General features: G+C 33.9%; 1 protein-coding gene across 3 annotated transcripts; it reads right to left on the bottom strand.

Annotated features, from left to right (window-relative positions):
- Positions 1-7,483: 7,483 nt before the first annotated feature.
- LOC107614845 (putative plastidic glucose transporter 3) lies at positions 7,484-12,677 on the bottom strand. Of its 3 annotated transcripts, none has more exons than XM_088500659.1 (15): positions 12,549-12,677; positions 11,887-12,014; positions 11,140-11,236; positions 10,980-11,047; positions 10,751-10,883; positions 10,508-10,607; positions 10,287-10,399; positions 10,089-10,182; positions 9,492-9,645; positions 9,233-9,376; positions 9,036-9,109; positions 8,616-8,704; positions 8,346-8,460; positions 8,019-8,240; positions 7,484-7,693 (listed from the first exon to the last, which is right to left on the bottom strand). In XM_088500659.1, the coding sequence occupies exons 2-14, from the start codon at positions 11,951-11,953 to the stop codon at positions 8,052-8,054; spliced, it is 1,437 nt and encodes a 478-aa protein (XP_088356785.1). In that variant the 5' UTR covers positions 11,954-12,014; positions 12,549-12,677; the 3' UTR covers positions 7,484-7,693; positions 8,019-8,051. The 3 variants fall into 3 exon arrangements, with proteins under 3 accessions (XP_088356785.1, XP_088356787.1, XP_088356786.1); XM_088500661.1 differs by having other exon boundaries at positions 11,140-11,230; XM_088500660.1 differs by having other exon boundaries at positions 11,887-12,011; positions 12,549-12,640.
- Between the last annotated feature and the right edge of the window lie 857 nt (positions 12,678-13,534).

Genomic DNA, 13,534 nt, shown 5'->3' with positions numbered 1-13,534 from the left:
TATGCATGATGCATCTTATATACTATAAATGTATCTAATATGAAAATGTATGTCTAATATCATATATTTTTTGGTTTCATTTTGATACTCTTTTAATAAATTTGTTTTTTTTTTTTTTAATTTTCAAATATTCTTTTCAAAATTTATATTGGTAAAATAAAATAGAATTTGTTTTTAATAATAAGTAAAAACTACAATAATAGTTCTTTGTACCTAGTGTTATTTCTAAAAATTAAAATGATTATTTTTTTTTACCAAAGATACAGAGACTTGAACTCGCGACCAATATGGGAGACTATGCTATTTGAGGTATAACTCATTGGCAAAAATTAAAATGATTATAATAAACATAATTATAATAATAAAATATAATTTTTATTTTTTAAACTTTTAATTTATAAATTAATTGTTACGGTTATAAATTTATTGTATTGTTTATAACGGTAAGATATAATAAATATAGGAATATGAATTCAATGTATTTGGAGGTTACAAATTTATTGGATTCTATTTTTTAGTTTTTTATTTGTATATATATATATATTTTTTTTTTTGCTGATTTGGAAATAGTAGTTGATTTGGCAAGAATTGAGTGGTTGATTCTAAAATTGTGCCAAGTAAGTAATATTGTTGACATGACATTAGTAGGAGGAAAGAAATGTCTCAAAAGTAATGTGGTGCATGTTTATGTATCTACTTTTATATATTAAGAATAGATGTGGGGATAGAAATAGGAACATGTATGAATAAATTTTTTTGTTTTGACACTTAGTTTATCTTTACTGAAAGTTTTTTTCTTGTATCAAGATGAGTGTGGCTTTCTTGGATTATTAGTTCAACTTGCATGAGATATTTTGATTTGGCAATGGCAAAAAATGAAAAGGGCTAAAACATAGTATTATCTCATTTGGTACTTTTTCATCATTCTTAGATATTGAAATGAGAAATTTTTAATTATAAGTATTCCTATTTTATTATTGAATTTGTGTCTTTGATTCATGTTATTAAATGGTTTTTTTAAATTGGATATGGGTGTTTATGCAGTTTGATGTCAATTCAAGTGAGAATATGAGCGACATTGAATTGTCGCCAGTTCCTCTTTTGAATGAATCAACAAGCATCAGATCTCCGACTGAATTGAAAAAGTTGGAATTAGGTATAATTAAGTTTCGATTTATAATTTTTTTTATTTTAATATAGTTTTTATTTATATATATTAGTTATTATGATTGTTTCTTGTTTTATATATTTTGTAGAAGTTACACACTTGCACCTACTCATGATCCTAATGAAGAAGATTCTGGTGTTCAGTTTCATTGAGTATATCTTGTTATGGTATGAATTGTTCTCTTTATTATTAGAATGTATAACTAGATTAGAATATTTTTCTACTAGTGTTATATTATTATTATTATTATTATTATTATTATGTAACTGCTTTTTTATTTCAGGTTGGTTTGCATTAAGAAATTTAGCTATTTTGTTGGAGAAGACACCATAATTTGTCTATCTTTTAATGAAAATTTATTTTTATTTTCAGTTGTGTTGAGTGTTGACTATTGAACTTTTAAACTTCCTTAATTGTCCTATTTGAATTCATTTTATCGTTAAATTTCATTGAATCAAAACTTTATTAGTTATTGTATATTTGTGTTTGTCGATTTCAATGTTATGACTTTGTGAAATAGTACGATAGTATTTTTCTTTAATTGATTGAAAAAACCGAACCAAATCAAACCTATATTTAATTAAACGATCAAATCAGATGACTTTTCTCTAAAAAAACCAAAACACACTACAAACAACCCTATAATTAGATATATACCAAACGCAAAGTGTTAGATAATTTTAATTAATAAGGATCAGATGCAAAACATTTTCTCAAATTCCAAGTGAATCAGCTCAATGTTAAATCTTCCATTTTTATTGTCATCAGGAATAATACTAGAATGTCACCATGGCCTGTTTGATGTTGTTATTAGTGATAATTTTAATGTTTTGCAATTTTTTTTTTCTTTATCTGCTTAGTGCTTAATGTTTTCAGTTGTAGTTTCTGCCCATGTTATATCCTTGACTTTTCGATTGAGTAACATGATATTTTCATATTGAGTAATACCCCAAATAGGTCCCCAAGAAATTCACGGTCAGATAGATTTATTCCCAACAAAATTTAACTAAAATTTTGACCCTTACGTTTTTAGTTATACACCAGATACGTCCCCATGGCAGTTTGACCCGGTCAGGACGCCCTACGTGGAGGTTAACGGGCTGACGTGTCAGGTTAACTGCCACGTGTCACCTCCAGGACAATTTAGTCCCCATCCAAGTTGGACAAAACGACGTCGTATTGGATCATGAGACGAACGACGTCGTTTCGTGGAGGACAAATTCGCCCCACCATGGAAGGCAGAGTTGCGAAACAGCAACGTTTTAAATGGAGAACTTATCTGTCTGTTCGAGGGGACCTATTTGCTTTATGATTATGCTTCTATAGGGACCTATTTGTCTGATAACTTAATGTTTGGGGACCTATATGACCTATTATTGGTGACATTACCCTCAAATATATTTATTGCCCTTTTTGGTTTCATTAAAAGCACAGGCTGATGTATTGTATCTGGACCTAGTCGCTTGCAAAATTCTAATCCTCCCTCTCATGACATTCAAATTGAAGATTCTCCTTCACATGTCACAAAAAAATGTCTCAGGCAATCCCAAAGTATGCTAATTTTGAATGACTTAATGCATATGTTAAACGATGGCTTGGAGGAGAGAGTGAAGCAGTTGGAGGATCTGTTGTTGAAGAAGAATAAGGATAGCCAAGTTGTGAAGAAGCATACTGTTGTTGGAGTTAAACCCCAAAGTGGTCCCTGAGATTCACAAAATGCACTGATTTAGTCCCTAACTTCTCAATTGCACTAATTACGTCCTCCAGATTGCAAAAAATGCATCAACGTGGTCCCTCTCGAATTTTCCGTTCATATTTCTTGCCGGCGGGAGTGACGTGGCGAATGATTGCCACGCTGGAGTGTCTAATGGTTGCATGATGTGGCAAATGAAAGTTTATGATCCAATTTGGTTCCTGATCCCTTTTTAAACCCTAACTCAGAAGTAGCGCACCACTTCTTCGTCTTCATCATCTTCTTCATCTTCTTCTTCTTTTTCTTCTTCTTCTTCTTCCCTGTTCATTCTCGTAGCCGTGCTTTGCTGGTTGGATGATGGTTGGATGTGCCGATGAAGTTCTATGCGATCAACCACAAGGAGGCCAAGTTAGAGCAGAGGCTCGCGAGTACCAGATCGGTGTGGGTGTGAGAAACGTCCTGTGAAGAGCCCATAGAAAATCATGTCAAAATCAAACTATTAAAATCTAAATCTTTTTAAATGTTTGCCAATAGTTTTCTCTTGGACTCAATTTAACTCTAAATCTTCGGATACCCTCCATCTAATTAAGCCAAACAAGAATTCATTCCCATGCCTTGCACTGGAGAAACGCAATGCCTAAAGGAAAGCTTTAAACATTTTCCTTGTTCTCAAGAAGGAAATATAGAATGGATGATGCATCTAAACCCTTCTAAAAGATTCAAATTTCAAGAAGCCAACATCATAAATCAATAATTGAGCATTAAATCTGAAAAACTCCAATTTGATAACTGATGCATCAGAAGTTGAGAACACAGAATGAACACCAGAGTTTGGTAAGGAATTAAGATTGCATCAAGTCTCCCAAGAGTGATAAATGAGGGTGCTACAAACGAAAGGTAATGCAAGCTTTAAAATATTGGCTATCAACATCACAGGTCAGCAAGAAGCATTAGGTTTCTGATAGTACAAAAACTCAAGCATAACTTATTCACAACATCCAGGAAAAATAAAAACCAAGTACAACATTGCATATGGGAACAGTTAGAATGGCATGTGCATTGTGCATGTCTGTTGCAAAAGATTCTCTCCGCCAAACATATCAAGCAAAAACTATTACTTCAAATTTTAGCCGAATTAATTGTTTCCTAACCTGTGAAAGGTCGTGTGAGCCACAACTGCATCACCATCAAAGACAACCAGCAAAGTGTCCGCTAGATGCAAGCAGTACGATTCGCACTTTGACCTGATTGAAGACCAACAAATAGATTTTGTTTAAGAATTTTTCTTGATTTATCACGCACTTCATTGCGATTTTGAAACTCATTTTCACAATTGCATTTCTAGGACCTCAATATTTAATTATTAAATAGTTTAGTTCTTTCACTGACAAGAGAACAAATTCCGAACAGTACAACAAGAATATAACACAATTGCAATTTCAGGTACCCCAATCAAAAAATGTTTGAACATTACTTTTGTTGTATGGTAAATTTGACCCATATTTAGTGCGAGGATAAAATTGTGAGTGAATTTTGAAACTGAAAATTCTAAAGAAATTATTGAATCTCACATTGATTTGTCATCTGGCATTTCATTTAAGGTATCTTCAGGGGTGTTCTTGTTGTTTACACTTCCAGGCTCTTCTTGTGGAACATAATCTAGACACAGAACAGTTTCTTTCCCCTCTATCAGTTTAGGTGTCGAAACTCCATGTTCGAAATAAACCAATCTTCCATCAACATTCTTCTTAAACGTTCCACCATGATGGAACCTGATATCCAGCAACTTTTTCATCTGTAATGAAAAAAAAAACATTTTATCTAACATATGGAATCAGCAAACAACAACAGATCATATTCCAAAATTGCTTGCTAACAACTACTTCAGTGACTATGCCATTATAGAAATGCCCATATTTTCGATTTGAAAACAGAGCATTCCGATTACCCCTACCCACACCACCAGGTGCAAAAAACCCTAGCTACTAACATAGCATCCATGATTTTTCATCAATCTACACCAAATTCCCAAGTAAAATCCATAATGATGGATACCTTACCACTATGAAAAACAAAACAACAGTATCTAATATACTGCATGCCTACCTCTGTCACAGGGAATTTCACGCAGAATCTTTGCTCATTTCTTCAGCGATCTTGAGCCAACGATGACCAGGTTCCTTTGAACTCCAAATTGTTTCACTCCGAAAAGCCTCGCTAGGGCTCTCGAATGCCAGGGTTTGGCACTTTCAGTTCACAGAAGATGAGGAAGACAAAGTGATCTCTTTGAATATGGGGGGGGAGTGGGGGAGGGGGAGGGTTGGTTGAACGTTTTGTTAATACTTCCTACTTGAAACGGCGTCGTCTAGTTATGGGTTTAGCGCCAAAACTCAATACGACGACGTTTTCCATCCTCCAGCGTGGCAATCATTCGCCACGTCACTCCCGTCGGCAAGAAATATGAACGGAAAATTCGAGAGGGACCATGTTGATGCATTTTTTGCAATCTGGAGGACGTAATTAGTGCAATCAGGAAGTTAGGGACTAAATCGGTGCATTTTGTGAATCTCAGGGACCAATTTGGGGTTTAACTCACTGTTTTTGCTTTATTTAGGGGTATAATAATTGGGGGCATTGGTAGCTGTAGTTGTGTTTTGTATGTATGTGGTGGCTGTTTAGGCAAGTTTTAATCTGTGTTGATGATCAAATTGTTAGATTGAAATATCTCATTATATTTAAATGGATATGCATGAAATCAATTGTGGTGAAATAGTATAAAAGAAACACATTGCTTTTGGTTTGTTTCATCCATTTATCAAAATGAATTCTGCTATATGTACACCAAAATCAGCCACCAAAGTCAGCCACTAGTATAAAATACATTATGAAATACAAATACACATTGAAAATAAATTAAACCACACATGTATTTATACACAAATATACCATGTCATGAAACCACTCATCACAAAAGCTTAACCTGATAGGAAAAAGATAACACTAATAGTTATATCTCTAAGAGTAAAGTATCGTTTTTGTCCCCAACGTTTGGGGTAAGTCCTATTTGTGTCCCTAACGTTTAAATCGTCCTATTTGTATCCTTAACGTTTATAAAAGTGATTCAATGTTATCCTACTATCAATTATACTAACAAATCAGATTATATTTTTCAATTATTCTCACTTGGATGTATTCATTCTCAATTAGGTCTCACTTGAATGTGTTCGATTTTAATATTATACCCACTATTTGTGTTTAGATTCAATTATATCCCTAGAAAAGTGAATTATGTAAATGTTGTATGAATCAGTTTCAACATTTGATGAGCTATTTTTCAAAGTAGATCATCGATTCTATCCTAGACATTTCTATTCTAACTTCAAGAAGAGATTTTTAAAACTCAAACTAAAGCGTTCATGATGTGTAATTGACAGCAGGATAACATTGAATTACTTTTACAAACGTTAGGAATACAAATAGGACGATTTAAACGTTAGGGACACAAATAGGATTTACCCCAAATGTTGGGGACAAAAATGATACTTTACTCTATCTCGAATACCGAATCGGACATCCCTAAACCTCCATTGTACACATTGTACAGATATTCCATTGGCTCCCTATACTTCCTCAACAAAATATGGTGTTGGAATCCTTAAAAGGATCATTTTTTCGTAGACTACTTCAATCCCGGTGTTGGAATAAATTTGAACAATCTAGATGCTGTGCCACTGGTTGCAGTTGCCATGGCCTCAGGACTAACACTCTTCTGAGCCTTGGGCCTGATTACTGTTTGCTTTGGACGTCTAAAAAATTGCTGAGCTTAGAATTAACAAAATTATTATGAGGATGTTTCATACAGATTTCAACATACGCATTAAGTCATTCAAAATTAGCATACTTTGGGATTGTCTAAGACATTTTTTTGTGACATGTGAAAGGAGAATCTTCAATTTGAGTGTCATGAGAGGGAGGATTAGAATTTTACAAACTACCAGATCTAGATACATCAGCTTATGTTTTCAATGAAACAAAAAAAAGACAATGAATATATTTGAGGGTAGTGTCACCAATTATAGGCCAGATATGTCCCTAAATATTAGGTTATCAGACAAATAGATTCCTATCGAAACATAATCATCGGGCAGATAGGTCCCCTTGAACAGGCAGATAGGTCCCCCATTTAAAACGTTGCCGTTTCGCAACTCTGCCTTCCATGGTAGGGACGAATTTGTCCTCTAAGAAACAACGTCATTCGCCTCATGGTCCAATACGACGTCATTTTGTCCAGCTTGGATGGGGACCAAATTGTCCTGGAAGTGACACGTGGCAATCAACCTGACACGTCAGCCCGTTAACCTCCACATATGACGTCCTGACCGGGTCAAACTGCTATGAGAACGTATCTGGTGTATAACTAAAAATATCAGGGTCAAAATTTTAGTTAAATTTTGTTGGGAACAAATCTGTCCGACCGTGAATTCTTTGGAGACCTATTTGGGGTATTAGTTGGGACTTGGGAGTATACGAGAGAGAAATTTTACCTAAAGAGTTTCACGCATAACACAGAGAAAAAGGGTATCGTCCCATTTAGCCCTTTTCATCATAGTTAGATACTGACAAAAAAGAAAGAAATTATTTTTTATGGAAAAAAAATATTTTTAGTCCCACGCAACCATTCAGTTTAAGCCTAGTCTCCACATAAAAAGAAAAACTAAAAAATTTACAGATCCCTTCCGTTGAGCACTTGATGCATGGGTCTAACTTCAGCATGGGATGATAAACCCCGCCAAAAAAAAAAAATGCCCTTGATGCACCATGCAGAGAATTTCCTGCAAATGGTTAACATAAAGAAGTATGGATGAATTAATATTGAAAATATTGAAATTGCTCAAAATTTAGCAAAAGTGCAATGATAATTATTTCCTGAACTGTTGTTATCTTTTGTTTTATTGGATCACTGAAGTTCTCTAAATTTAGCTAATGTTACACCTGACGCTTTTCTGTTTATAAAAATATACACTAATGGCTTCTCTGACATCTAGGTGATAATATTACATCTGATAACCTTATTGAGTGAGATGTCACTCATGAATCATGAGTGAACAACCTTTTGTATAATCAAATCGAAAATAGTGTATATTATTAGTTTATTACCTCAACACAAGAGAAGTCAACATTTTAGTGCATTTATGATGCTTCTTGAGCAAGAAGTGCTATCTCAATTTCCTGTAGTGACTTCCCTTTTGTTTCAAGAATATACTTCTTCACAAAAGCCACTGCTATCAGACAGAATGAACCAAAAATACTATACAAGAGTTGTGCCCCAATTTGCTCCAGCAAGCGCAAAAACAGTAGACCCACAAAGAAGTTTATCACCTGTTACAAAAACAATACTAAGAGAAAGGAGCCAAACAAGTAGAGCATATTCAACAAGCATCTGCCTAAATACTTTAATTTTTCTATGAGAATTTTCGAAATTACCCAGTGCGCAGCCAAGCAAATTGCCATCGCCTTTGCTCTGATCTTGCCGGGTAGCATTTCAGACATAACGAGACAAGGAACCGGACCGGCCCCAAGTGCAAATGATAGCACAAACCTGCATTTTCCATTTCACAATAGAGATGTATTCAGTAATTTGGCAGTACAAAAAAAAATAAGGTAAGGTATTTCAATCCATATGTTGTATCTAACTTAACAGAATAAGACAGATATTTAATTGAATTCAAGCTTTAAGCATTTCTGAAAACTTACAGCAACATGCCACCAACGGATAGATACATTGCTCCAGATCCTGCTGCAAATGAACTTGCAGCAAGAACTTGTAGACCCATTGCTACTGCCTATGCGAGAAAAACAATAAAGTTTGGATCATATATTTCTCATTAACTATCTAATTAAATTTATAAAATGAAAAATTTGGTGCTAGATATATTATCAGCAACTTCAAATCCAGCTAGTCTAAGGTTTGATCCTTGTTAGACATCTGAATACAAAGTGAGTTGGGTCTGTAGTTCCTTGCAGTTCAAGACCGATTATCTGTAGTATGAATTTTATAAGAATTTTATGAAAATATGTCCAACAAAATTTTATGTAAGTAATGCTCGAGTCTTTTTCTTTTCTAACCTAGCTCAGCAAAGTTATTATTTTCATTCTTTTCTCTTTCTTCCTTACCATGCCGAAAAAGCTACCCATGAGAAGCACTTTTCTTCCAAGTTTATCCATCAGAATCATTGCTACAATTGATCCTGCAGTACCGTAAACAAAAAGGTTGAGTGAAATACACAGTAAGTATTTATCCAAAAAAACATTATTTACAAAATCAAGACACTTTTTTTAATAAAAGAATAAAAAGAGCTGAGCCAGAATACCCAATAAATTGCAAACTCCCACGCTCATATTTGCAAGATCAGATGGTACACCAAAGCTTTCAAAGACAGTCGATGAGAAATAGAACACAGCATTTATGCCAGATAGCTGCTGTAAAGCAAAAAGCACAGAACCAATGAACATCACTGCAAAATGCAGAAACAAGCAATATTTCAAGATTAGATAAAATAAAGTGGTCATGTAGATGATACAACTATTCTACAAACAGTATTCAAAAATAGAAAAAATATGGTAATTTACCTCTAGCATGGCAGCCACAGAGTAATTCCGATAGTTTTACAGAACTAGACTCATCACCTCTATCAGACTTTGACAGGTCAGCCATTGCGGATTTCACATTTACTCCTCCCAAGAGCTTCTCAAATTCAGCCTCAGCTTCAATGGTTCTTCCTCTCTTTTTTTTTTTTAAAAAAAAAAAAGAAGAATCAAATAAGTATAGGTTCCAGTGTAGGAAAATGACTCACGGTCTTGCTCTTATAAGTAAACTGTGCAGTAATGCTTAAAAGATATAAATAAAGAAACGATTTATTTTACTTTACTATTTAAATAAGAGAATTGATCATAGTAAGATGGCAAATAAAAATATGGAGAATGAGATATAACCGTTTTAAGTATCAGTCTTACGTGCTCTTAACACATGTTAGTTTCCAATACTTATCTGTCTCTCTTAAGCCTAATCATAATCCAATAAAAATACCAAGTTCACACTTAAATAACCAATAAACCACGGTCAGGATCAACATTTTTCTAACAATTGGATCTGAGACAGTTGAAAACAAAAGGTTAGCAGTATGTACTTGGAACTTGGAAGTTATTCATAATTTACGCAAAGACAACCTTGAAGAGCCAGTGTGGACTCTCTGCACTGATCTCCATGCAAAGGGCAAGCACTCCAGCAGGAATGATGGATACCCAGAAACAAATCCGCCACCTGAACATTAATTTCCACATGAAATGCAACTGTGAAATTGGGTGATAGATAACACTACCATAAATATATGTTTTGCTAAATCAAACTATAATATCATTTCATACCAACCCACTATTTCCTTGGCTGGGATTCCTATAAAGAAAGAACCCATAAGTCCAAGACATGTTGCAATCTGAGTTAAAGCCCCAAAAGTACCCCGCACAGCTGGAGGTGATACCTACAAATGCAAATGGATTTTAAATTTGTTTTTATAAGATAAGCAAAGAGACATCCATTGAGTAATATTGCGATATCATAACATACACAACACTATCAAACAATATACCTCAGCCACATAAAGAGCAGCAACAGGTGGGCCAAGTCCCATTCCGGTACCAACAAATAACCTTCCCAAAAGCATGCCCCACAGGCTATTTGCTGTTGCACTGCATAAATTGTGAATAATAATAAGTTTATCATTTTGTCATCAAAATTAGAAAACAGTTTACAAGATAACATATGTCTAACTATAAAACAAAGAAAGCACGAGAAAGTGGCAAAAACTAATTTGCACTTATGCTGCAGATACCTCATTCCTGCTCCAATTATCATAGGCAATGCACACAACTGGAAACTTCTTTTACGCCCAACCCCATCTGCGATCCAACCACTAAACAGAGACCCAACAAAAGCACCTCCTAAACAGGTACTTACTACAAGACCTTCATCAACATAAAAAGCAAAGAAAATAGAGAAATATTTAGATTCAGAACATGAGAGTGAGCATTAATATTAATCAGACAAATACAAGGAAGTACCTTCAGCCATTGTATTGCCACTAAAGTCAAGATCTTCAGAAATGCTCTCTAAGGTTTCATTGACTACTCTGCATAACCAATATAGCAAAAAGGTAATTAAATAATTTCACACACATCAGAGAAATAAAGCTTATTCAAGCTTCAATATAGAAGAGCATACCCAATATGGTAGCCATATAAGAATGAAGATAGAGAAGCCACTACAACATGCCGCAAAGATCGCCGCCAAGGTTTTGCGTTCGGTAAACGCACTGAAGCTTGAAATAAAACTTTTTATGTTAGTGATATCATTAGAAGCCAATTTCTCCACAGGAGCTATAATGATTTCAAATGGAAAATACATGAAGAAAATGAGATAGAAGCTAACTGTTTTCTGACCTTTTAACTTTATTAAGTACCTAAAGCCATGATTATAATATCTTCCGATGTTAATTACTGTATGTATATGCACAACAATCTTTCCGTCTCAAATTAAAAATTTGCAAGCTTCTAAACGGAATGGATCATCAAAATATGAGCACAATTTCTAAACACATGCTACTAAAAAAATAGACATACGTAGTAGACATAAATAATCATCACTATATATACTCAAAAAAGAAGGGAGTAATGTTCCATCAAGGACGTCATGAGCACACATATATAGACATAATATGAGGTTATGAAGTTAGTTTACTGGAATTTCTGAATAATAAATACTATCCATTTTAAAGTACCCATTTCCATTTTTACAGTCTGTGCTTAAATCATATATTATATGGAAATATCTTTCTCTCTGATAATTTGTGGGAGCATTTAAGTATAAAATCAATAAACCCAAGTTTTCTAAATGAACAGGGTGATTGGAATGCTCAGAAATTCAACAAAGTATGAATACATGAAGAAGATAACAAAAGCAGCAAGGTACCTGAATTTTCTTCTTTTCCATGCCCAATTATGTAATCTCTGGATGCAACTCGCTGCCGTCCCCGCATAGCGAAACAATTAAAATCTTTTCCAGAAACCTAGCAAAGGGAGTAAACTCTACACAGGCTTCTGCATCACCGGATTAAGAAACATCAATAAAAAAAACTCATCATTGCAATAGCAGCATGGCAACATCAACTACCTCAAGGGATCAATCAAAACAACAAAGTTACATAAATTTTTCTAAGGCTTCAGCAATGATCAGTATCACAAGAACAAGAAACAGCAATCAAAGAGACTCTCTAGTAGTTAACAAAAACAACACAGCAACATTAACTAAAAAAAGTTGCAAAGTTTTTCTCAGATCTAACAACTCCAGAACTTCATTTTTTCTGTTCACACGGGGCTCTTTAAGATTTATTCTCGATCCACATTGTTACTTCCAAGAAAATAGGAAGGAACTGAAACTCCACTATCGATGATTCAGTTCAAAACGGTTCTTCTTTTTTTTTTACTTTCTTTTTTTATAAAATAAAATCGCATAAAAGATAAGAAGCTTCTTCTCTCACCGCGATCACAGAGAACACTGGAAGTTGAAAAGCACATAAAGAAATGCACTAATCACATGCTTCACGTAAAGAAAGAGACTTGAAAAGTGGTTACCTTAATTTGTTGTGTGGCGAAAGAATGTGGAAAATGGCGTGTTGAAATGCAGAGAGAGAGAGAGAGAGATGTAATGGAATTGAACCAGAAAATGTGAGAGTGAAGTGTTTTGTGGTGTTGTTATGGCTGTTGAAGGCGAAGACACGTGGCAGTAAGGGACGAAGTCTTGGTGCATATTATGGGAAAAGCTCCCATTGATTCTGCACTAAGCAAAATAAATAACTTAATAAAATAAATAAATAAATATAAAATGTCGATGATTTCCACATGATTTTACTTTTGTCTCCTTAAGGAACGTTATATACTTATATTATATTCATATGTTTATTTACTTATTTATTTTGATATTCTAAGTTTGTTTATATTTATATCATTGTCTAAGGTGTGATGTTACTCGCTGGCTATATCGCTATCTGATAGTCATATACTCATATATATGGGTTTTAGATTGATTTATTGGTATTTAGGAATTTGAATCTTCTAAAGAAAGTTGTACAGTGCAAAAATGAAGAATTGTTTCATTTAAATGAGTAATTATTAGTTTATTACTATGTGTAGTTCAATTAAAATAATTGTTTTCAAATTCATTCTCCAATAGCTAATGTAATAAATCTACCAATATTTTTAGCTTTGTATATATATCTGTGTGGTCCAACATGATGTATATATATTATTTAGACGTGTGGCAGCACTTGAGGTATGGTATCTAATTCTAAGAGGCAGAGGCATGGAAATTTGGCCGAGATTTGCATGTGCTTGCTTACATTTGCACATGCATCTTCATTTTGTTGCATGAAATGGGTATTGTCTATTGTGTGCAGCATAGTTAAGATAACTAATATGTAACCCAAAAAAATTCTTTATCTTCTGATTATTGTAAGAAAATAGATCTAATAAAAAGATAACTACCAACAAACATAATCAATATGACATGATTTATTTAATGACTACAACCAAGGAATTATATAATCTATTTATCAGGCACA

This window comes from Arachis ipaensis, chromosome B9 (genome assembly GCF_059453495.1).
Source record: "Arachis ipaensis isolate K30076 ecotype BB chromosome B9, ASM5945349v1, whole genome shotgun sequence".
NCBI classification, from domain to species: Eukaryota; Viridiplantae; Streptophyta; class Magnoliopsida; order Fabales; family Fabaceae; genus Arachis; species Arachis ipaensis.
This window is presented reverse-complemented; position numbering and strand designations above follow the sequence as displayed.

Bases quoted from the DNA above. Each gene is read 5' to 3' on its own strand.
- LOC107614845 (XM_088500659.1), bottom strand. From the start codon at position 11,953: ATGCGGGGACGGCAGCGAGTTGCATCCAGAGATTACATAATTGGGCAT. The intron at 8,461-8,615 runs GTAAGTTTTCAG...TGGAAAATGCAG, and splicing joins TCCGTTGGTGGCATGTTGCT to GTTTGTGCTATCATTTGCAC. The intron at 8,241-8,345 runs GTAATTTCGAAA...TTTTTGTAACAG, and splicing joins TTTGCTTGGCTGCGCACTGG to GTGATAAACTTCTTTGTGGG.